Source organism: Hylobates moloch, unplaced genomic scaffold, assembly GCF_009828535.3.
Source record: "Hylobates moloch isolate HMO894 unplaced genomic scaffold, HMol_V3 SCAFFOLD_2, whole genome shotgun sequence".
NCBI classification, from domain to species: domain Eukaryota; kingdom Metazoa; phylum Chordata; class Mammalia; order Primates; family Hylobatidae; genus Hylobates; species Hylobates moloch.
The window spans coordinates 4,684,523-4,707,675 of NW_026652277.1; the positions used below are offsets into that span (position 1 = coordinate 4,684,523).

General features: G+C 47.6%; 1 protein-coding gene across 1 annotated transcript; it reads left to right on the forward strand.

Moving 5' to 3' along the window:
- Positions 1-631: 631 nt before the first annotated feature.
- AKR1E2 (aldo-keto reductase family 1 member E2) lies at positions 632-22,296 on the forward strand. Its single transcript, XM_058429423.1, is given in 13 exon segments — positions 632-670; positions 5,196-5,275; positions 5,277-5,323; positions 5,326-5,357; positions 7,851-7,967; positions 10,168-10,214; positions 10,216-10,300; positions 11,947-12,069; positions 14,217-14,314; positions 16,265-16,337; positions 16,902-16,985; positions 21,558-21,709; positions 21,901-22,296. Coding segments are annotated over 12 exon segments (912 nt in total). The 3' UTR covers positions 21,645-21,709; positions 21,901-22,296.
- Positions 22,297-23,153: the final 857 nt, after the last annotated feature.

A 23,153-nucleotide genomic window follows, 5' to 3' on the forward strand; every position in this document is an offset into this window, starting at 1 on the left:
ACCTCAGAATGGCCATCCTTGGTACAAGGGAGCAGGGCCCCACTCCCACGCACCCTGTACCCCAGGGGACGCAGGACTCTGCACCCTGACCCTAGAGCTTGCCCTAGGATGGCCCGGCCATGGCGAGGCCCTGGAACGGTGAGGACTCTCTGTCCATCAACCTAGCACCTCTGCCCTACGCTCAGTCACGTGTGCACCCGGTAGGAGGGAGACGGCAACCAGGAGGTCACGCCTAAGGGGGCGTGAGTGGCAATGTGAGCCAATTGGAAAACCTTCCCCGCTCTTGCGTGGCTCTGCAAGCCAATCGAAAACTCCGTCGTCCATGCCGCCAGCCAATCAGGATGTCCAGAGCGCGGCGCTTCCAGCCATTTGGGACTCCCGCTGGCTCTGCGCCTCCAGCCAATCGGGGTGCCCGTCCTTGATAGAACCAGCCAGTCAGTGCCCGGCGTTCATGCTTCCAGCCACTGTCGGAGTGTCAACCGTCACAAGGCACTTCCAGCCAGTCGCAGCGGCCCGTAGCCAGCGCCGCGTAGCTCGCGCGGTGCCTGTCGGTAGTCGTGTGCGGGGCGGCGGGGCGGCGGGGCGGCGGGGCGGCGGGGCGGCGGGGCGGCGGGGCGGCGGGGCGGCGGCCATGGGAGATATCCCAGCCGTGGGCCTCAGCTCCTGGAAGGTGACGCGGTCGCGGGCAGGGAGGCGCGCCTGACCTAGGGGAGCGCGGGACTTGGGGGCGCCCGATGGGGCCCACGCCGGGGCTGGGAAGAAGTGCGGCGGCCTCCCTTCCGCCTGGCCGACGCCCGGGAAGGCGCTGCTGAGGTGGCCGCCCACTGCCCCCAAGCAGCCCGGCCCGGCCTTTCCTAAAACGGAGTCGGTACTGCCCGCGGAGGCGCTCTCTGCGAGAAGCGGGGACCTCGGCAGCCAAGCCTCAGACTCTGGGGCTGCGGCCGCGGCGTTGGGCGGGGCTGCTCTGTGGCGAGACCGAGCCCTTGTAGTTACTCAGAACTGGAGCGGGGATGCCGAGGGGAGGCCTTGGCGGCGCTGGACTCGGCCGGAGCAGGGAACCTCGAAGCCTCCTCTCCAGCAAAGACAGAAAGAAAAGTTGGGGCCGGGCGCGGGGTGCGGACTTGTAATCCCAGCACTTTGGGAGGCCGAGGCAGTAGGATCGCCTGAGCTCAGGAGTTCAAGACCAGCCAGGTCAACATGGCGAAACCCGGTTTCTACAAAAAATGAACAAATCAGCTGGGCTTGGGGGCGCGCCCCTGTGGTCCCAGCTACTCAGGAGGCTGAGGTGGGAGGATCACTGGAGACCAGGAAGTCGATGCTGCAGTGAGCTTTGATGGCGCCACTGCACTCCATCCTGGAGGACAGAGCCAGACCTTGCTGGGGAAAAAAAAAAAAAAAAGGAAAATTGGAATTGCCGATTAGGCTTTAAAAGAAACTTTGGGATCTCATATTCTTCCCTGTTTAGAAGCAGCCCGCCCTGATGCGTGAGAAAAAGGACATATCATCGCTCTGTGCATTTATGGGGTGCACTGTAATGTTTCGAGACGTGTATACAATTGCAATGTGGTTAAATCAAGCTAATTAACATATCCATCACCTCTCTCAGCTATTATTGTTTGTGGTGAGATGTTTGAAATGTCTTGTTATTTTGAAATACACGTGTAGTAAATTATTGTTGACTGTTGGCAGCCTAGTGCGCAGTAAGTCTTAAAAGCTGTGTCTCCTGTGTGTTTGAAACTTTGTACCCTTTGATCAGCAACTCCCCATTCCCTCCTTCCTCACCTCCCCCAGCCCCCAGCCTCTTATAACCACCATTCTATTCTATGACCTTTCTCTACTTTGATCTTTACAATTCCTGCCAGTGATTTGAGACAGCACTGACTAAAAAGCGTTTAAAATTTGATCTTTAAAAAAAAAAAGCTAAACTTAGTTGTTGATAAAAGCTATAAGATGTAGGAAGTTAGTTACTGAAGGAGTCAGAATGTTCAAGGCCTGCTCATGAAAATATTATTTAAATTATTTCTCCTACCTGCTTACCAACTCTTAGAGGCTTGGAATGTCGTTTTGTTCATATTGGTTCTCAGCACCTAGTAAAGGACGTGCATCTGGCAGCCCTTCATTCAGTAAGCACTTCATGGATTAAACTGTTGAGTCTCTTGTTTCCCTTTATTTCTGCAACAATTTGGTGCAGGAGTCCAGACTTTTGTGCACACAGGATAAGAAAAAATTAGTGAAAACTGTGCTTAACAGGTCAAAATATTCTATTTCTTTTCCTTGGACTGCAGGTGCATCAAATTGGATTAATCATAATCACTCATCACTGGTCTATGCAAAGGCTTATTTTTACTTGTCTGTTTTTAATAGTGAATGAACATCACAGACCTATCAGTTATCTGTTGCCTCAGAAATGCTGCACCAATGGCCAAACACCAGACCTCAGTGGTGTACAGCAGCAAGTGTATTCCTCCCACACGGGAGGTCAGGAGAGCCGCTCTGTGGACCTTGGCTGGGCTCCCTCATTTGGGAGTTGGCTGGTCTCAGTTGGGACGGTTGGGGCTACTCCACACACCTCCTGTCCTCGTGCGGTTAGTTAGGGAGTGTTCTCAAGATGATAGCTGAAGCACGAGAGAGCAAGGGGAGCAGTGAGATGTCTGGAGACCTCAGCCTGGGCTCTTCATTATTAGGGGCCACTTGATCCATCTGTGTGCCTGATCGGCGCTGTCTTAATTACTACAGTTCCTTGATAAGCCCCCGTACCTAGTAGGGCAGGTCACCTCTCCCTGCTCTTGTAGATTTACAGTGTACAATTTGATGAGTTTTGACAGATGCATGTACCTGGGACCTGGCTTTTTATTTTGGCACCTTACTCTCCACTGTAAGTTTCAGAACTAGCCTATAAGATTCCATGAGAAACTTTATTGGGGTTTTGATTGGAACTACATTAAATCTGTAGACCAGCTTGGAGATAATTTACGTCTTTGTAATATTAAATCATAACTTTTCTACAAGCTTGGTATTCTTCTCTGTTAATAAATTGTCCTGAATATGGTTCATTTCTAACATCTTTTCATATGGTCGTATAGTTTTTCCTGAAGAGAATGTATCTTTTGTTGGAATTATTCTTGGGTTCTTGATAGTGTGTTATACTACTGGAAATTATATTTCTCTGAAATTACGTTTTCTACTTGTTTCACCTGCTATATTCATTACACTTCCAGCCACTTTACTAAACTGTACTATTATTTCTGTTAATTTGCCTTACTTTTGTTTGGATTTTCTACACAAATGATCATATCATCAGCAAATAATGGTAGTTTCCTTTTTTTCCAATCTTTAATTCTTGGGTTCTTGATAGTGTGTTATACTACTGGAAATTATATTTCTCTGAAATTGCATTTTCTATTTGTTTCACCTGCTATATTCATTACACTTCCAGCCACTTTACTAAACCGTACTATTATTTCTGTTAATTTGCCTTACGTTTGTTTGGATTTTCTACACAAATGAGCATATCATCAGCAAATAATGGTAGTTTACTTTCCTTTTTTTCCAATCTTTAAGCTTAAAATTGCTTCTTCTTAGTTGTTTAGGTGCTTCTGGAAAGCACCTCCAGCACAGTGGCCATTCTTGTTTTGTACCTGATTTTAAAAGATGTAGGATGGATTTTTTTTAATATTGATACTCTTTATCAGATTAATTCTTTTCCCCAACTTACTGGGAGTTTAGGTTTTGAATCTAAACTGGTATTGAATCGTAACGAATATTGATTGAGATGACTTTTGTTTTTGTATTTTAATCTGTTAATATTGATGAATTACAGATTTTCTAATATCAAACCATCCTTAGATACCTGAGATACACTCAACATGGGTGTGGTATATTATCTTTTCATAAATATTGTTGCATCCAATTTGCTTTTATTTTACTTAGGAATTTTGCAACGGTATTCATGAATAAGATGAATGTGTAACTTTTAATATTTTTGTCTGATTTCGATTTCAGGGTTATGCTAGTTTTGTAGAATGAGTTAAGTCCGTCTTTTTCTGTTGTTTGAAAGTTTGTGTTAAACTGAGATGATTTTTTTTCTTAAAACTTTTATGAAACTGGTGGTTTTCTCTTTTTTTTGAATTCCTTGCTTTCTTTAATAATTATGTAACTATTCAAGCTTTATTCTTGGGTTAAATTTTTCTAGGAATGTTCCCATTTTATCTCATTTTTCCAAATTATTGACATATAGTTATTGTTAATATTTTCTTTTAAGTCCATTTTATCTGCATGTTTTACTGTCCATTCATGTCAGTTTTTTAAAAAGTTGGCCTCTTCATCAACCTAGCCGGAAGTCTGTTTATTTTACTGAGGTTTTTCAAAGAACTGACTTCTGGTTTTGTTGATCTCTGTTACATCTTTGTTTTCTATTTGATTGATGTTATTCTTAATCATATTTTTATCTTTCCATCCAATTTCTTGGGTTCTTTTTCTAACTTAAGATGGATACTTGGTTCATTAGCTTTCAACCACTCTGAATCTGTTGCCTATACAATGAAGATAATTATGCTGCTCTAACTCCTAGGGTACTGTGAAGCTCCAGTGAGAAAGTGCTTTGTGAACTATAAAGCGCTTGTCAGTCTTCAGTTTAATGAGATTGCAAACCCGCCCACCCCCATAATCTTCCCTAGTTCTAGTCCCTTCCCTTGCCTGAGCTTCATTTAGAGTGACTGTTCTCTTTTCTGAACTACCTTATTGCTTATAGCATTATACATTCATTTGGGTTTTGTTATATGCTTCTTTTTGTATGGATACCTTCGTGTGAGTCTACACCTCAGCCTTTATTATTGGACGCTGTGGTATCTGAGTGTACAGGATAAATCTTAAGCCTCTTTGCATCTCAGTTATTATTCATTCTACACTTTTTTATTGCTTTGATTATTCAGGAAGCATACCATCTAGCTCAGTTTTCTGCAGACACTAAAAATAACCTATAGTTTTTTTCCCAAAATATGTAAAGGAGTTGGAACTTAGATTATTCATAAATTCCTTCGTAACTGATATTACCTGTTTTTAGACTGATCATACTAGTACCAAATTAGTGACTTAATTTTTTATATATTATGTAGTCCACATGCTTGGGTGAAAGGGGAGATTTGTGTTGGATTCCTCTGACTGTGAGAAGACACTTTGTTTTGTTGGTTTTGCAGGCTTCTCCAGGGAAAGTGACTGAGGCAATGAAAGTGGCCATTGATGCAGGGTACCGGCACTTCGACTGTGCTTACTTTTACCGAGAGGGAGGTTGGAGCAGGGATCTGTTGCAAGATCAAGGAAGGCGCTTAAGACGGGAGGATCTGTTCATTGCCACTAAGGTAGGGCTTCTCTGTGCAAGGCTGGCAGAGCTTGGGTAATGCTACATCTCTGGAGGGCTTTCTACTTTCTTTATGGGAGTTGATGACTTTGTTTCATACTCAAATCGGAATAAACAAGAATATTCACAGCTTCATGAGCATGCTGAATTATATTGTGTGCAGGTTTGTTTCATATTATTTACTTGGTCATTCAGGTAGGAGTACACAGATATCCCTCAATTAACAATACATTATCAAAATTTAGTTAGTGATGGGCACTTTGACTACAGTGGTGAATAGGACAAAGTCCCAGCCCTCATGAAGTCTGTTTACACAGCGATTCCTAAATTCAGAATCACTGGGGTGATTGTTAAATGCAGGTTCCAAATTCTACCCCACATCTGTTGAAGGAGAAACTCTGGGTGTGGAGGAAGCAGCTTGAGCACAGGCATAAGGCAGGAAGCAGCACGGCAGGTGCAGGGGTTTGTAAGAAGCTTGGTGTATTAGTCCGTTCTCACGCTGCTGTAAGAACATACCTGAGACTGGGTAGTTTATAAAGAAAAAGAAGTTTAATTGACTTACAGTTTCACATGGCAGGGGAGGCCTCACAATCATGGCAAAAGGCGAAGGAGGAACAAAGGCACGTCTTACATGGTAGCAGACAAGAGAACATGTACAGGGGAACTGCCCTTTATAAAACCATCAGTTCTCATGAGACTTATTCACTATCACCAGAACAACATAGGAAAAACCTGCCCCCATGATTCAGTTACCTCCCACTGGGTCCCTCCCATGACACGTAGGGATTATGGAGCTACAATTCAGGATGAGATTTGGCTGTGGATACAGCCAAACCAAATCACTTGGTCTCTCTGGACCACACAATGTCAGGTTGCAGGAGTAACAAGAAGTGAGGCTGAGTGGTGGATGGGCTAAGCCATGGAAGTTCAGCTGTGCCCTGTCAGGAGCTGTGCTTTTACCTAGAGACAAAGGAGCCCTGTTTCATTTTTAAATAGGGCAGCTTGTATCATATGTGAGTGCAACTTGTGTTGTGTATAGGATATTTTAGTAGGTGAAAGAAGCTTGCATTTGAGGCAGAGGCAGGAGGCCAGGTAGGAGACACCAACAGCAGTGCAGGTGGAAGATGATGAAGGCCTGCACTGGCACAGTGGGTGAGGGAGGGAGAAGAGGAAATGGATGTGGAGGGTATTGGGAGGCAGGCCCTGTGGAAGATGCAGAGTGGACCGTGATAGTGGAGAATTCAAGAATTCCTTTGCTTTTGATTTGGAAGCAGAATGTTAAGACCATGAGATCAGGAGTCATGGGTTCATGGTCTATCTGCCATTCAGGAGCTGTGAGTATTAGGGATTAGATGGCTCAGGCTCATAGCTTCATTATTTGTAAAATGAGACTTTGGATTTGAGAATTTCCTGAGTAAGTTCCCAGCTAAAGTTTCATACCTCAAGATTCAATGTTGTTTCTATAGTTGAATTGCCTTCTGTTTCACTTTATGGAAGTTAATGTTCTTCAGGCACCATTGCTATCTGCGCTAGAGCAGAGGGTGGTAAGAGAGCAGCCTTGGTGTGTGCTTGGCCAAGCAGGGAGAATGTCTTCTGAATAGTCCAGGTAGGGATGTGAGCAACTGGAGATTTCTAAGGCTCACCCTGCAATTTGGAGCAAGTTGCTTCTGTGTGGATCATAGTCAGCAGTGGAAATATGTTCATTATTTTGGAAATTTGGAAAAGTCATAGAAATGTAATTAGAAATAAATAAATCACACATATACACAGCACATAGAGACAACTGTGATTAACAATGGAATGCATTTACTTCCGGCATTCATTTTTTTATTTTTGTGAAGATACTGTGCTCATTTGTTTTCATTTATTTGATTCCCCTTTCTTTTACTTTCATTTAACTTATCATTTTTGTTTTTCCCTTGCTGTGATGGAGCCTTCAGGTTAGCTTATGTCACAGTCAATAAAAGTATAATGAGGGGAAAAACACAAGTTTTTCTACATAATGGGAGTGTGGAAGGAAATAGCTAAAAGAAGTAAGGCAGTGTGAGCTAACTCACCTGTAGGCTAACCCACATGGTTACAGTGCCTTAGGAACAGAGAACCCTTAATATGGAGTCTGTGTAAGTGAGAAACACAAGATAGAGATTCTTCTGATTTTTCGTCATATCTTTTCTGCCTGCAGGAATTTCATTTTCGTTTTTGTTTTTGGTCCCAATGAATCCAAATAACCATCAAATAGCTCTTGGATTCCTGAGCTTCCCTTGAGGCGGAGTCAGGCAGAAGGATCCCAGCTTTGGAGCCTCTCCCTGCAGGTGTCCTGGAACTCTTCTGAGGATAATGCCCCTGTCCTCCCATCAGAACCTGCCGTGTTGTATTTGTGGTCATCTCATCTTGGCTATTTTGGGTCCAAGACAGTAGCTTTGTGGGGCTACAGAATGGGTGCCATGCTGGCTCTGGGTGGGCATGTGTGACGCTGATCCCCTCTCCTTTGTAGCGGTGGTGCACCTGCCACAAGAAGTCCTTGGTGAAAACAGCATGCAGAAGGAGTCTCAAGGCCTTGAAGCTGAACTATTTGGACCTCTACCTCATACACTGGCCCATGGGTTTCAAGGTACCATTCAGTAGGTAGTTCGTTCCGGAGTTTGCAGGACCTTCCTCCCCGAGGTCACACCCTGTCTTGCGGTGAGGAGAGCATGGACCAGCATTCAGGGCCGGGGTTCCCAGGCTGCATCTGCCACATGCTAGCTGTGGCATTTGGGCAGTCCTCTTGATATCTCTGGGCCTCAGTTAAGGAGAAGCTTGGCTTGACCTCTGAGGCCCCCACAGGTCTGTCTTTCAAGCCAGTCGCTTTGTTTCCAAGCCAAGAGAGCAGTAGGTTTTTTTCCTTTAGGTTTTTAGGTGAAAGCAGTGATCAGATGAGGAAATACTGCTGCTCAGAGAAAGTTCCCAGTGAATTCCTAGGCCTTGTCTCTTCTTGCAGGTTCTGTTCTCTTTGGGGAGTAAATGCTGTTTTGCAATATGGGAGATATTTGCTTGTTCACCTGCAGCAGGGTCCAGTGGGTTGTGGTGGTAGTTGACTTTTCCACTTGGTTTTATTCTCTTAATTGCTTCACAGTGTGTCTAGAGCATGCATCTGAGCCATGGCTGTGTCACTAAGCTACCCCAGTCTGGCCGTGCAACTTCCCTACTCTAGGCAACCTGTTTCTGTCTCACACAGGTCCTGGCCAGGATGTCCCTGCATATTTGCCCTGGGCCGTGATGACAGCCTGCCTGGGCAAGAGCCTGGTCACACAGTTGACACCTGTGAAATACAGAAGCCCTTGCAGGGATGTTCTTCCTACAATGGAATGGGTGACTGCTGCTCAGGAGTCTTCTACATACCAACCTGTGAGAAGGTCCCTTTATGTGTGCCACACTGTTGGTTACTGTTTTAGAGTAAAATAACAAAAAACACTTCATTCCTAGCACAGCTTTACTTAACTAAGGCTTTGTATCTAGTTTCCATAAATGATGTGGGCAGCTGTCCATTAGTCACACTGACTAAGAGGGGAAGATACCCAGAGGGCAAAACCAGAGTGATGTCTGTGCCTTGAAATTCATTGCATGCAGAAAATCATAATTAAAACAATGGCTACAGCTATATTACACTCATTGCCAGCCAGCATTGTTTTAATTATGTACCTAGAACTATTTTAGATACTTTACACATATTAAGTCATTTAATTCTCATGACAGTTCTACAAAGTTGACATTATTAACATCCCTCTTGGAGAGATGATGAAACTAAGATACAGAAAGTTTAAGGTTTAAGTTAGATTATTGAAGCCCAGAAGCATATGCTCAGGTCAGACATTTGTTACACTTTCCTTGCCCTCATCCTTTAGCAGATTCCTGTCTTTGGATTTCTGGGTGGTAGAAAAGGAAAAGGTCTCAGATCACCCAACAAATTACAGAAGAGGATAATGCAGCATCGTCAGCATGTCTTCTGGCCAGTAGGAACTGCTAGGCCTTTTGTGATGCTGGACAATTAGATCGGGGTCCGAGTATGAGTCATGGGCTGCAGTTTTGTGGAGGCTTGGATAAATGTCAACATGGGATGTGGCTTTAAAGTGAGACTGTTAGTTACTTCAGCTCATCTTGGAAAATGCCTGTTTCATGTGTATCAGGCTGGAACACGTGACATTCTTCCACTTGTTTAGGAGTGTGATTAGGTGTCATTAAATAAACATGCCTGTGCCATTCACCCTTAACATGCTATGTGGGAGTGCAGGAGGGAGGTAGCTGGATTGCACATCAGTGCTTCTCTGAAGGGTGACTTTAGGTTCTCGCCCTTTCAAGGTGTTTCTCTCTGCCCTCTACCTCCTATGTACCTTTGTATTCTCACTTTCTTACCTGTCATCATGATGGGGATTCTAAGAAAGAAGACAAGACCCTAACAGTAGAGTTAGGAGAGGGTTGATTGGGCTCTATAAGACATGAAGAAAATGCACTCCTCACCCATTCTTTACCCGAAATTAGTAAACTATTTTCTGGAGGCGATGGGAGAGGACAACGTTACATCAGTAAGGATACAGGGTCTTCCTTTCCCATCTTGTGAGAGATGAACAGTGAACATCAGGCTGGCAGAGGCTTTGCCAGCCATCCAGTCCACCAGCCATTGATTTTTTCTTAGAAAGTTGAAGACTGGGCCTGGTCACATGGCCAGGCTGGGGTTGCTTAGTGACAGGGCTGTAGCTTGGATGCAGATCTCCTGACACATGTTTTTTTTTTTTATTTTTCTTTCCACACATCTGAACTCTCCTTCTTCGCAGCCTCCTCATCCAGAATGGATCATGAGCTGCAGTGAACTTGCCTTCTGCCTCACATCCTGGAGTGCAGGACTTGCCTCTGGACGAGAGCAACATGGTCATTCCTGGTGACACGGACTTCCTGGACACGTGGGAGGTGAGCTGAGCCACACCACCAGGCAGCCTAATCCTGTGTGGGTCTCCACCCAGGATGCAGTGAGCCCTGAGCTGCTTGTGTTCAGACATCAGGCTTGTCTACCTGAGATGTGGAGTTTGTGGAGCAAACAAGGAATCAATACCTGAAGAACTCAGAGACCTCAGTGACCCTCTTGTTACCTTTGGTTTGGTGTGGTGCAGCTCTCTTGACACGTTTGAGGGGTAGCTCGTTATAGACCTCACTTTTTTTCTCAAATATTTATTTTTTGATTAAAAACCCATATTTATTTCAGAAAATACAGGAGAGTTCTTCCATATTAAACTAACATTAAAAATTTTATTTTCCCGGCACCCAGCAGTAACCACTGTTAATGTTTTATAGTTCCTTTTTCTCTCAAGCATTTCAGAGTGATAAAGTTGGCAGCATGGAAGCTCAGGCTGGGGAGGTGAGACCAGTGTTGGGGAAGGTTACCAAGTGCCAGCCCATTTCCAGGGTTCAGACCAAAAACAGCCCTTTACTGCAGGGGCTTGCAGTAAAGACTTGAGCAGGAAATTGAGGAGGTGGTGGATTTGAGAGGTTCCTGGAAGTCGACCCACAGGCTGGGGTGGGTCTCAGGCTTGGGCTCCAGCATGGCTGACCGAGCACGTGTGGTCTTACAGTCTTGCTAACCATCATGTGGGATGGGACATCACATCTGAGGCCCAAGAAGAAAGGAAGCTTAAGCTTAAGCTTGCTGAGGTTAGGACAGAGCTTGCTTGGTGAAGCTCTCCAGGGAGGAGGCCAGAGGGAACCCTCAGACAGGGAGGAGTCCCAGGCTAGGCTCCCCCCATCAGTAGAAGACAAACAGTGACCCAAGGTATCTGAGATGTCAGGACCAGGGCCCATGGGCCTCAACCCTTTCTGTCACAACGTTTTATGTCCTAAAAGATTTGGGTTAAACTCTAGGGTGCTCATGTAGCACCACTGAGGTTCCGGTGGTTGTTGCAGAGTTGAGGCAGTAACTAACTGCCACATGTTGGCCCATTGGTCACTCAGGACTTGCGGCTGACTGCGGACCCTGGCACGAAGCCATGCTCTTCCTGAAGCTCAGGGCAGCCTGGCTTGCTGGTCAGTGACCAGCTCAGAGCTTTAGGTGACTCTGCCCTAACGTGTCTTAAAATAGTAAGTGGAGAAGGGGGCATAGGAGAATGATGATGTATCCGTGTGCTTAAGAAGGTCAGTGTCTCAGTGGAAAGAAAGGTGAACAAATAAAATCTGCAGCAGACATGCTTGCCGGACATCAGGAGGAATAGAAACAAGAAGAGCTCACATGTGTCGAGTGCTGGACGCCAGCCTTAGCTGACACTTTCTGTGATTCCACATAACCCCTAAACATCCCCGTGGCACAGGCAGTGTTGACCCGTCCTGAAGCTGAGAAAATTGGGGCCGAGTGAGGCCATGCAACTTGCCCAGCATCCCCTAGCCAGGAAAGATGGGACTGGAATCAGACCTTGAGTGCAGAAATGCTTTTGAAGCTTTAAGTAAAATATTGTAAAAATATTGGCTCCATCCAGTTTTAGAATACCATACAGAACTGCTGAGGGACGTAGATTGTCAGTGCAGTAGACAGAAGCTTCACACTCAGTGGAGTCATTGTTCTCTTATAGGCCATGGAGGACCTGGTGAGCACCGGACTGGTGAAGAACATCGGGGTGTCAAACTTCAACCATGAACAGCTTGAGAGGCTTTTGAATAAGCCTGGGTTGAGGTTCAAGCCACTAACCAACCAGGTAAGCCGATGGAAGCATCAGAGAGTTTAACCTGTGTGGCTGGTCCCCCAGCTGCCACCTCCACAGGGCTCTTCTGGAAATGGAAGGATGGGTGAAGCACAGAACAGGCCTGTTCTCCTCTGGCAGCACTCAGAATGGTGACTAAAGGCAGCAGCTAGGCAAGTGGCTTTCTCGAAGGTGCGTCTGGGTAGATGGTACTGTTGGCAGGCAGGACATGAGCTGGCGCTTGGCCCTCCATGTGCAGTGCAGGCAGGTCACCAGGTGTACTCAGAAGCAGTCAGGGTCCTGGCAGGTGCCTCACCCTTATTCAGGAGCATGGGCCTCCCCTCCACCTCTTCCCAGCCTGCAGACTGCAGCAAGAAAGAGTGGATGACCAGATGGCTTCACGCCAGGCTCACAGGCTGCTGAAGCTGATGCAGGCACTTCGTTTTTTTAATGCAGAGAAAAGACTTGTGGGGAAATAACTATCGTATTTTCTAGGCTAGCTTTGTATGTTCAAAGATCATTTATACAGTATTTAAGCTTTTTATTGAAGAGTAGAAGTGCACATGTGAAAATGGAACTGTATAAATTCTCATAAACTGAGCATAGCTCTGGGACCAGCATCCAGCTCAGTAAACAGCACGTCCAGTGCCCCTGTAACCACTGCCGAGCACAGCATCGTTCGCATTCCCAGCAGCTGGGATTCACTTCTGAACTTTACACAGGTAAAATAAAATAATAATGCAACATAAACCCCTCTGTGCTCGCCTCTTTCACACAGCACTGTGTTTCTGTGCATGTGATTGTAGATAGTGCTCTCTTATTTCTTGTGGTATTCTGTTGTGTGAATTAACCACCATTGAGTTATCCATTCTGCTGTTAATGGGCACTTGGAAAGTTTCCAGTTTGGGACTATTAAGAATAGAGCATCATGTTCTATTTTTTTGAATAAATATGCTTTTTAAAAAAGTTCCGTATGGAGTAGATGCAGAAAAGTGTGTGAATCATAAAAGGCATACATAGCTTGATGAATTTTTGCAAGTGAACAAACTCAAGTATTCAGCACCCAGAACAAGAAAAAAGCCCTCAGCCATTCAGTAGCTCCCCTGGGTCCTGTTGTAGCCGCCACCATGAAGAGCAACCTGGCTTCTGACCCAGCTTCTCGTGTAGTTGAGCTTTGCCTTGTATACAACCCTATATACATAAGTTTTGATATGTGTTTATATGGATAGTAGCTTCCGTTTTGTGTCAGTATTTTTAGTTGTTCAGCACTTTAAATACCTGGGAATGATTATGGCATAGTCTGAGTAGACAAGGTGGGGTGGAGTGTCTGCTTTCTGATAGGTTGATGGACAGCCAGGAACACAGGATTTGGAAGGCTCCAGAAGGGCTGGCCTCTCTTTTGGAGGCTTTCCAAAGAGGCTGATCTTGATGAGCTTGGCATGTTCCTGAGACAAAAGCACTATTCATAGTTCTCTGTAATTTACACTAAACTATTTATTTTAAATCTCCTTATAACCTGGAATTATATATGAGAGTTTGGAGAATGTGCAAGAGACAGAGATCCTGCTCTCTAGCTTCTTAAAATGTTCATTCAAGTCACCTGTAGCACGTATTTGTCACATGTAGTTCCTCAATTTCATTCATTCATTCATTGGATATATTTTTAGCACCTCCTACATGTCTAGATTGTTCTTAGTGTTGGCGAGACATCTATGAACAAAACAAATTCAAACAAAAATCTCTTATCTTCATGAGGCTTAGATCTTGGCGATCACAGAAAGACAGTAAGCAAATACGTAAAATCTATGAGATGTCAGATAGTGATAGGTGCTGTAGAGGAAAATAAAGGCCAGGGGGAGATAAGAGCTATGGAGTGTTACAGTCTTTACCTGAGTGCCCAGGGAAGGCACCGCAGAGCAGGTGGTATTGGAATGTTCAGATGATGTAGGTGTCCCCAAGGCCGTGGACTCAAGAGACCATGACACCTGCTGGCCTCTTGGAGATTGCTCTGTCCAGCCTCCTCACAACAGAAACACTTAGGCCTGGAGCTGGGCCCCATGGCTACTCGGTGACAGTCAAGACTTTGACACAGGTCTTCTCTTGTAGAGCTTTTCTTGAACACTAGTGGTCTGAATTTTATGTAAGCTGTGATTCTGTTATAGATTGAGTGCCACCCATATCTTACTCAGAAGAATCTGATCAGTTTTTGCCAATCCAGAGATGTGTCCGTGACTGCTTACCATCCTCTTGGTGGCTCGTGGTAAAGATACATCAGTGGTGTGTTAGTCAGAGTCCGACTGGGAAGTAGATGCCACCTTCTCATTTCCTTGGGATGATTGAGGGAGGGCTTAATGGAGGTTTTGACAGGGTGTGGAGGGACGGTACTATAGGGGGCTGTCCACACCTCTCAAGCCTGGGGTTGAAGGCATGGTTTATTACTGGAAGCCAGGGAGTGGCTGTGAGTGGGCTGCCCTAGGAGGGTCAGGACCTCTTCAGGGACGTAAATCAGCCTGGAGTGACCCCTTTGCTGAGTTCCCCACCAGGGTGTCAGTCCCCTTCTGACCTCCTGACAAGGATGCTCCCCAGGCCTCTCCATGGTTGGATGAGGCAAAGCCTGCTGTCATCTTTACCCAGGCCCTCCTGCAGCTGTACTGTGCTCCCAAAATCAGCTAAGGGACCTCCAGCCATTCAGCCACCTAAGCCAGAAGCTTGGAAATCATCCCTTCCCACATCCCGAGTCCAATCCAGCACCAAAGTCTATTGATTATTCTGCCAGAAGAAGTTGGACTTTGTCTCATGATTTCATTTCTGCCATCACTGTCACTGCCTTAGTTAAGTAGAATTCCAGAGGTCATTAGAGGAGCCCCTCAGCTCCCTCCCTGGCCCACTCCATTCCAATCCATTGCTCCCAGGGGGAGCTGAAAGGAGCTGTCTCTTTCCTTTCCTATGATCATATCACTTTCCTGGGAAAAATTCTTCAGGTCTTGGTGTGGCCTGTGAGATGCAGCCAGCCTGACCTCTGCCTGCCTCTGGCCTCATTCCTCCCCATCCCTGTGAACATCCTGGGCTTCAGCCACATGAAGCTGCTGTGGGGTCCTTGGATAGAACGTGTTTTCTCACCTCTGTGCCTTTGCAAATACTGTTCTCTTTACCCACAAATCTTTTTTTTTAATCTGGCAAACTCCAGTTTCTAATTTAAGGTTCAGTCCAGCATCATCTTCTCCAGGAAGCCCTCCTGACCCCTTATTTATATTTCTTACACAGCCCCTGTCACATTGTCTTGTGATTTTCTTTCAGTCCCTTCCACTAGTCAGAGCAACCAGAGTGCAGGTATCTTATTTATTCTTCTCTTCCCAGCTCCTAGCTCAGCACCTGGGAAACATTGGGAACCCCGAAAAGGCTGAAATTACTTGAGTTTTATCACCTGTGTGTTTTCCTTGTGAAGTGGGGCATGTGTGTTTGAACTTGGAACCAGCTAGAGAGTCCCTAGAAGGCTGAGTCCATTCCACAGCTGAGCTTTGGGGTAGAGGATGCTCTGATGGAGTGAGTCAGAGAGCTCTCAGACTGACTGGGGTGGGCAACTGGGCACTCTGTTTGGTTCCTTCAGGAGACCTTGAGGATGATACTAGCACAATGCCTGAAACAGGGTGATGGCTCAGTACACACTTGTTAAAAAAACAAATCCTCAGAGTTCTCAGGGCCCACCCGTGCCTGAGCAGAGGATGCATAGAGACTCTATGATCATCTTCAAAATCACTTTTAAAGGTTCCACATTTCACAATATTCACTTTTTAGTAGTATTTTGGGCGAACTTTTCTGAAAGTATCATCATCAACAAATATCGATTGGCTGTGCTGTGCCAGGGTGTACAGTAGAAGCTGAGAAGTCAGAGAGCCTGAGAGTCAGGGAGAGTCAAAGCTTGAGAGCCCACTGGCTGCATGCGCTGACATGGCCACCTGGCTCTTGAGGAAAAGCACAAAATACACATGAAAAGTGATGTCATGTAGCCTTGTTCAGCAAAGTGTTAGCAGTGGTTATCTCCATACTGGAAATGTGGGGCAATGTGCTTTTCTGCATTTTAAAATTTCCTGTAGTCAGCATGTGTCATGATCAGAAAATAAATCTTTCATTTTGGACAAAGATTTCTTTCTAAAGAAAGGGGCATCCATGTTGGATCTCCTGGCTCACCCCCCTGTGCTGTGTCTCCTAGTGAGGGGGTTGACCTGATAGATGACCGTGTGATCCAGAGGATTGCAAAGGAGCACGGCAAGTCTCCCGCTCAGGTAAGGAGGGAGGGCTGTTCTGAGCCGGGTGGGGTTCTCTGACCACTCCACATCCTTGGTGAGTCCTGAGGCTTGGCAGGTCCCAGGAAGGCACTGGCTCACCCAGGTGAGTCCATGACTCATTAGAACCTCCCAGAGTTAAGCAGAAGTTGGTCTGCAGCCGCATTCCTAGTCACTCAAGCCAGGTACTCTTGCCTCCGAGCCTGTCTAGACTCAGAGGAGGAGTTTGCAGGCCTTCTCTCTCTGCCCCACCAACTGCATGCATGGTTAGTATGACATGTAACAGAAAAGTTATTTATTCTAGTCTTCTTTGTTCTAATGTCCAGTGGGGGGCTGGGCGCATGTTAAGGAATTCTCATTAAGCAGATTCTCTGATCTCCTCCTTAGGCTGATGGCTGTCATTACCAACACGTTGACAGAGCTGCTCAGTAAATGCCAGTAACAGTAGCTGCTGTCATTGATTCTTGGACTCTTACTGCATGATAAAACTCACTATGTTTGAAGATAACTTAGACTACATGGGTTTTCCCTTTGTGTGATAGCAGACTTTTTGTTTCCTTGCAGATTTTCATCCGATTTCAAATCCAGAAGAATGTGATAGTGTTCCCCGGATCTATCACCCCAAGTCACATTAAAGAGAATATCTGGGTAGGTGTTTTCCTTCTTTTATTTAGCAGGTTTCAGATCATGTGTTAGATGGGAAGGGATGACTGCTGTAGCGTACAGCCTCAGGATCGCAGGGCTTGATGCGGCAGGGGCCGCTCCCTCTGCACTGCAGGTGTTGGTGGTTGACCTTTCACTCAGCGATCAAAGGACCCAGGCTTCTTCCATCTTAGGGCCCTCTCTCCCCTAGGGTGTTGGTGTCTTCTCCATCCAGCCCAAGATTAGGAAGATTGGGAAGATTTGTATGGGCCAGGCTTGAGCGTGTGCACCAGTCACATGGCTGCGCTGGCCCGCAGGGGAGGCTGGATATCTCCTAAGTGTGTGCTCAGGAGAAAGGGGAGGCAGTCGGTGGACAGGTCGCCACCTCTGTCGCATGGAGGCATGCCCACGTGGCCTGAGGGCACTGCTTTGAGTTCTGTGGGAAGATTCTGGTCCTGACTCCTGTCTAGTGACTTCTGAGAGGCAAGAGTGAAGACTGGAACAGGTGGAGTGTGTGCAGAACACGGAGAGGCAGCAGTCCTTTTCAGGGCAACCTTTTCACCTAAGCCAAGAACCACAGAAGTGTGTGAAGTGTGTGAAATCTATTTTTGGAGCTATGTGAAGGAACTCTGTGTGGCTTCAACCCTGACGACATAGTCTATAACCCAGTCAGGGCCATGGACTTGGGATTCCCACAGGCCCACTCACGATTTAACTGCTGCGTGACCTCTCTCAGCCTTTGTTTCTTCATTAGAGCGCCCCTCTGATAGGATCACTGAGGGTGAAATGTAATGATACAGTGAAGGGATAGCATAGTGCCTGGCGTATGGAAGTACCTGATGCTCTTAGCTGCCAGTCACCCCCAGTCACGGATGTCACCTGTGACGATCTCACAGGCAATGACAGGCATTGGTGGCAGCCCACACCCATTGATCATGTCAGCACAGGTGTGTGTGATCCTGGGGCCAGCTGCACAGCTGCATTTTCATAGACAGCACGTGCCCAGGAGTATGCTCCCTCTTGGTGTCTGAGCTGCCCATGAGCTCCACAAGGCACTGCTGCATCCTCAGGGCTCAGTTTGGTTGTGCCAAGCAAGCATCGCCATCGGGGTTTATTGACTGACCCATCTGTAGCAGTGCCTGTGCCCTCAGGCTTGCTGTGCATGCCAAGCTGGCTGCAGGTGGGCATAGCCCTGCCATTGGCAGGAGAGGCAGGCCGCCCACGATGGGAGGACCAGGGGATGGGCAGGCTCCTCATGGTGTCCACAGCGCTCTCCCTGCCAGTCCCTTGTCCAGCTCACCTGCTGCCCGCATGCACTTCTCTCCTTCCTCAGGCGTCCTGCTCTTTGAATGGCCCAGAGCAGCTCTAGGTGACCAGCCAACCTTAAGCCTGAAAAGTATGGATTTGGCTAAGCTGTAAACTCAGTTCTTTCCAATGGCTGCTGACGGGCCTCTTGGAACAAGGCTGCAGGTCTCTTGTAGTGGTTGGAAATTGAGCATTGCTGACTGACTGGCATCTGCTCCACATGGTGTGTCCAGAATTGGTGGGTTCTTGGTCTCACTGACTTCAGGAATGAAGCCGTGGACCCTCGCAGTGAGTGTTATGGTTCTTAAAGGCGGCGTGTCCGGGGTTTGTTCCTTCTGATGTTCGGACGTGTTCGGAGTTTCTTCCTTCTGGTGGGTTCGTGGTCTCACCGGCTCAGGAGTGAAGCTGCGGACCTTTGCGGTGAGTGTTACAGCTCTTAAGGTGGCGCGTCTGGAGTTGTTCGTTCCTCCCGGTGGGTTCGTGGTCTTGTTGTCTTCAGGAGTGAAGCTGCAGACCTTTGCAGTGAGTGTTACAGCTCATAAAAGCAGTGTGGACCCAAAGAGTAAGCAGTAGCAAGATTTATTGCAAAGAGCAAAATAACGAAGCTTCCGCAGTGTGGAAGGGGACCCAAGCGGATTGCCACTGCTGGCTCCGGCAGCCTGCTTTTATTCTCTTATCTGGCCCCACCCACATCCTGCTGATTGGTCCATTTTACAGAGAGCCGAGTGGTCTGTTTTGACAGGGTGCTGATTGGTGCATTTACAATCCCTGAGCTAGACACAAAGGTTCTCCATGTCCCCACTAGATTAGCTAGATACAGAGTGTGGACACAAAGGTTCTCCAAGTCCCCACAAGAGTAGCTAGATACAGAGTGTGGATTGGTGCATTCACTAACCCTGAGCTAGACACAGGGTGCTGACTGGTGCGTTTACAAACCTTGAGCTAGATACAGAGTGCCGACTGGTGTATTTTCAATCCCCTAGCTACACATAAAGTCCCCACCAGTCAGGAGCCCAGCTGGCTTCACCCAGTTGATCCCGCACCAGGGCCGCAGGTGGAGCTGCCTGCGAGTCCCAGGCGGTGTGCCAGCACTCCTCAGCTCTTGGGTGGTCGATAGGCCTGGGCGCCGTGGAGCAGGGGGCAGTGCTCGTTGGGGAGGCTCCAGCCGCACAGGAGCCCACAGAGGGCTGAGGGAGGCTCAGGCATGGCAGGCTGCAGGTCCTGAGCCCTGCCCTGCAGGGGTGCAGCTAAGGCCCTGCGAGAAATGGCGCTACATGGGCCGGCACTGCTGGGGGACCCAGCACACCCTCCGCAGCCGCTGGCCGGGGTGCTAAGCCCCTCATTGCCCGGGGCTGGCAGGGCCTGCCAGCCGCTCCGAGTGCCAGCCCCCCGAGCCCACACCCACCCGGAACTAGCACTGGCCCGCAAGCACCGCGCACAGCCCCGGTTCCCACCCGCGTCTCTCCCTCCACACCTCCCCGCAAGCTGAGGGAGCCAATTCCGGCCTTGGCCAGCCCAGGAAGGGGCTCCCACAGTGCAGCGGCGGGCTGAAGGGCTCCTCAGGTGCCGCCAAAGTGGGAGCCCAGGCAGAGGAGGCCCGGAGAGCAAGCGAGGGCTGAGGGCTGCCAGCACGCTGTCACCCCTCAATGGGGACCTGGCCTAAGGTGCCCTTTGTGCCCTGCAGAGCAGCTAGGATTGCCCCTGGGAGGACATCGGCTGGGGAAGATTATCTGACCCTCCCATGGGAGGAGCCACCGAGTGAGTAGCTCAGCAGGTGGTAGGGGGCCACATCGCCCCAGTTCTGCCCTCGTGGCTCTCAATGCCCAGGATCCCCATGGCCTAGCAGCAGTGAATGTGACACGGGGACCTGGGGCCCAGCTGAGATGCTCCCATTCCTCTGTTAGGTCTGCTACACACTGAGGGGAAATGCCATCCTCAGGCAGTGAGACAGGACCAGGCTGATGGGAGACCTGAGGGCCAAAGCCGAAGTGATCTGATGGCTGAGGACAGACAGTGGCGGGTTAGGAGGGGCCGGAGGAAGTGGGAGCCGGGTCCACAAGACTTACCAGGGAGAAGAAAGGCGCCCAGTGGCGCAGGCACAGGGCTCCCAGTGTAGGGTGCTGCCCCAGCCCGCCCCCTGTGGCCCCAGTGCTGCTCAGAACTGCTGCTGCAAGGCTGCCCACCTTTATAGGGACTCTTCTAGAACTGCTCACTGTTCCCCTTAAACCCAAGAATCCACCTACCCCGGCCCCAGCACTCCCCACTCCCTCCAGATGACATGCTGAGGCTACTTTTTCCTGGCCTCATGAGGGGGAGACTCTTGTGGGGGAGAGGCTGGGGTGCTCCAGGTCCTTGCATTGGAATCACTCAATGCACCCCTTCTCCCGCTGCAAGACAGCCACTCTGCCAGGCCGGGGTGGATGCCGATGCTGTGGCCATGGGTCCTGTTCCTCAGTGTGTGGGGACAACAAAAGGGGAGGGAAGGGATGAGAAGAATACTGTTTTCAAGGAAGAAAAATGGATCACTCAGAAAACGTACTCTGTGATATGGGTACTGTTAGAGTTCATAGTCCCAGGGCCAAGTGGGTCCCTAGTTGGCAGGTGTATGGAACAAATTGTTGGGGTTTTGAGGGGTAGCAGAGTCAGTGGGAAAAATTCTGTGCCATACCTTTTTTTTTTTTTTTTTTTTGAGATGGCGTCTCACTCTGTCATCCAAGCTGGAGTGCAGTGGTGCGATCTCGGCTCACTGCAACCTCCACCTCCTGGGTTCAAGCGGTTCTCCTGCCGCAGCCTCCTAAATAGCTGGGACTAGAGGCACACGCCACCATGTCTGGCTAATTTTTAAATTTTTAGTGGAGATAGGGTTTCACCATATTGGCCAGGCTGGTCTCAAACTCCTGACCTTGTGATCTGCCCATCTTGGCCTCCCAAAGTGCTGGGATTGTAGACGTGAGCCACCGCGCCCAGCCACTATAACTTGTAACAATTCCCATATGTCCTTTATTCCACTAAGATGAGTGCAGTATATATTTCCGTCTGTCCAAGGCTTCCTAAATGTAGCCAAGGCCAAGCCAACACCAGTCACTTGATCAAAATCAAAGGGCATTTGGGGAATCCAGGCTGTGATTCGGGGAAGTTCCAAGTGTCTGATGAAGTGTTTGTTTTACATCTTTGTGTCCCTTGCAGGTCTAGCACAGTGCTATGTAGGTAACATATGCTCCATTAAATGTGAATTAAACTAAGTGTTCTACAGACATTGTGTTTTGGTTCCAGGTGTTTGATTTTGAATTAACACAGCACGATATGGATAACATCCTCAGCCTAGACAGGAATCTCCGACTGGCCACATTCCCCATGTAAATATGGCTCCTTCTTTTTAAAATAGAGGGAAGAATATACAGATTGAATGATTGGTGTCTGAATAGGTATTTATCATACACATTTTAGATTAATTAAACCTTCTCTTTATAATTCTTTTCCTGTTTGAATATGAGCCACTGAATGAAGCTAATTTCATGCACTGGGGAGTTTAAAAGTATTTAACTATATCATTTAAAATGTTTCTCTTAAAAAATAATCACTCTTTGTTTCTATTTTTTGTTTTTCTGTTTTTCAGAACTAAAAATCACAAAGACTATCCTTTCCACATAGAATACTGAGGACAGCTTCCCCTTCCTTGTTTCTGCTCAGCCCAGATGCAGAGACACCGTTGGTGATGTTGACCCTCCTCTGTCATCACAGCGCCAGGCAGCTGTGCCTGGGACAGGAGCCACACAGTCAGGGGAGTGCAAGAGCCTCCTTCTCTGACAAATCTGGAGAGTTGAGTGCGTTCTAAGTGAAGGCAATGGGGTTTCTCCACGACAGCCTGTGTGGCCTCTACTCTGAACAAACACACTGATAACTCATCAATGAAATTTGCCTTCACATTTTAAGAAAACTTTATTTTACGGAGTTATTTAAGCCATCTACAGAGCTGAGGAAACAGTGTAATGTGTCTCTGCCCCATTGTCCAGCTCCACCAATTGTGCCCCAGGCCAGCCCACGTCACCTTCACTTCTTTCTCTGCCCTGCCAATGACCCCCAGGTTATTCTAAAGCAGAGTCCTTCCCTTCCCCCAGTGGGAAGGAAAATGGGATAAGTCTGGGACACTGTTTCAGTTCAATAAAGAGGCTTTTTTCTTCCTTAAAAATCTGAATTTTAATTTTTTTTTTTTTTTTGAGACAGAGTCTCAACTATGTCGCCCAGGCTGGAGTAGTCAAGTTAGCTCACTGCAACCTCCGCCTCCTGGGCTTAAGTGATCCTCCTGCCTCAGCCTCCTAAGTAGCTGGTTAATTCCTAAATACTAGTTTTTAATACGGTCTTCTGAGAAGTCAGATTATACCTGGGGAACCCCCATAGCGGAGATGAAATACAGCTCACTTGCTCACATCTGCTCATTCAGCCTGTTTAGATTCATGTATCAGAAGGAGGCCCTGCAGAGCATGGTGTTCACGCCCAGGCGTTGGTAGAGGGTGTGGTTTAATGACTTCGTGTGGTCCAGATGCCATGATCCCTGTCCTTGCTGTCTGCTCAGTGAATCTGGCCTAGCTCCTGTGCCCTGGGATTCACACCGAATCCCCAGGGATATAACTTCTCAACTCACAGGCCCTTGGCTCCTATTCAAAATGAGTTAAGCCAGAAAGAAATTGATGTCTACTCCATGGTGTCTTCCCGCTTCTTCTGTCCCCCACATCAGCCTCCATACGAGCCTCTCATTTCCTCCTCCCTCTGCATCAGGTTCAGGGAAGATGTAGAGGTGTTGCCCAGTGGCTGAAGGGGACTGTTTGGGGACAGTTCCCCTCCGCATCACTTCCCATTTTCACTTTATCA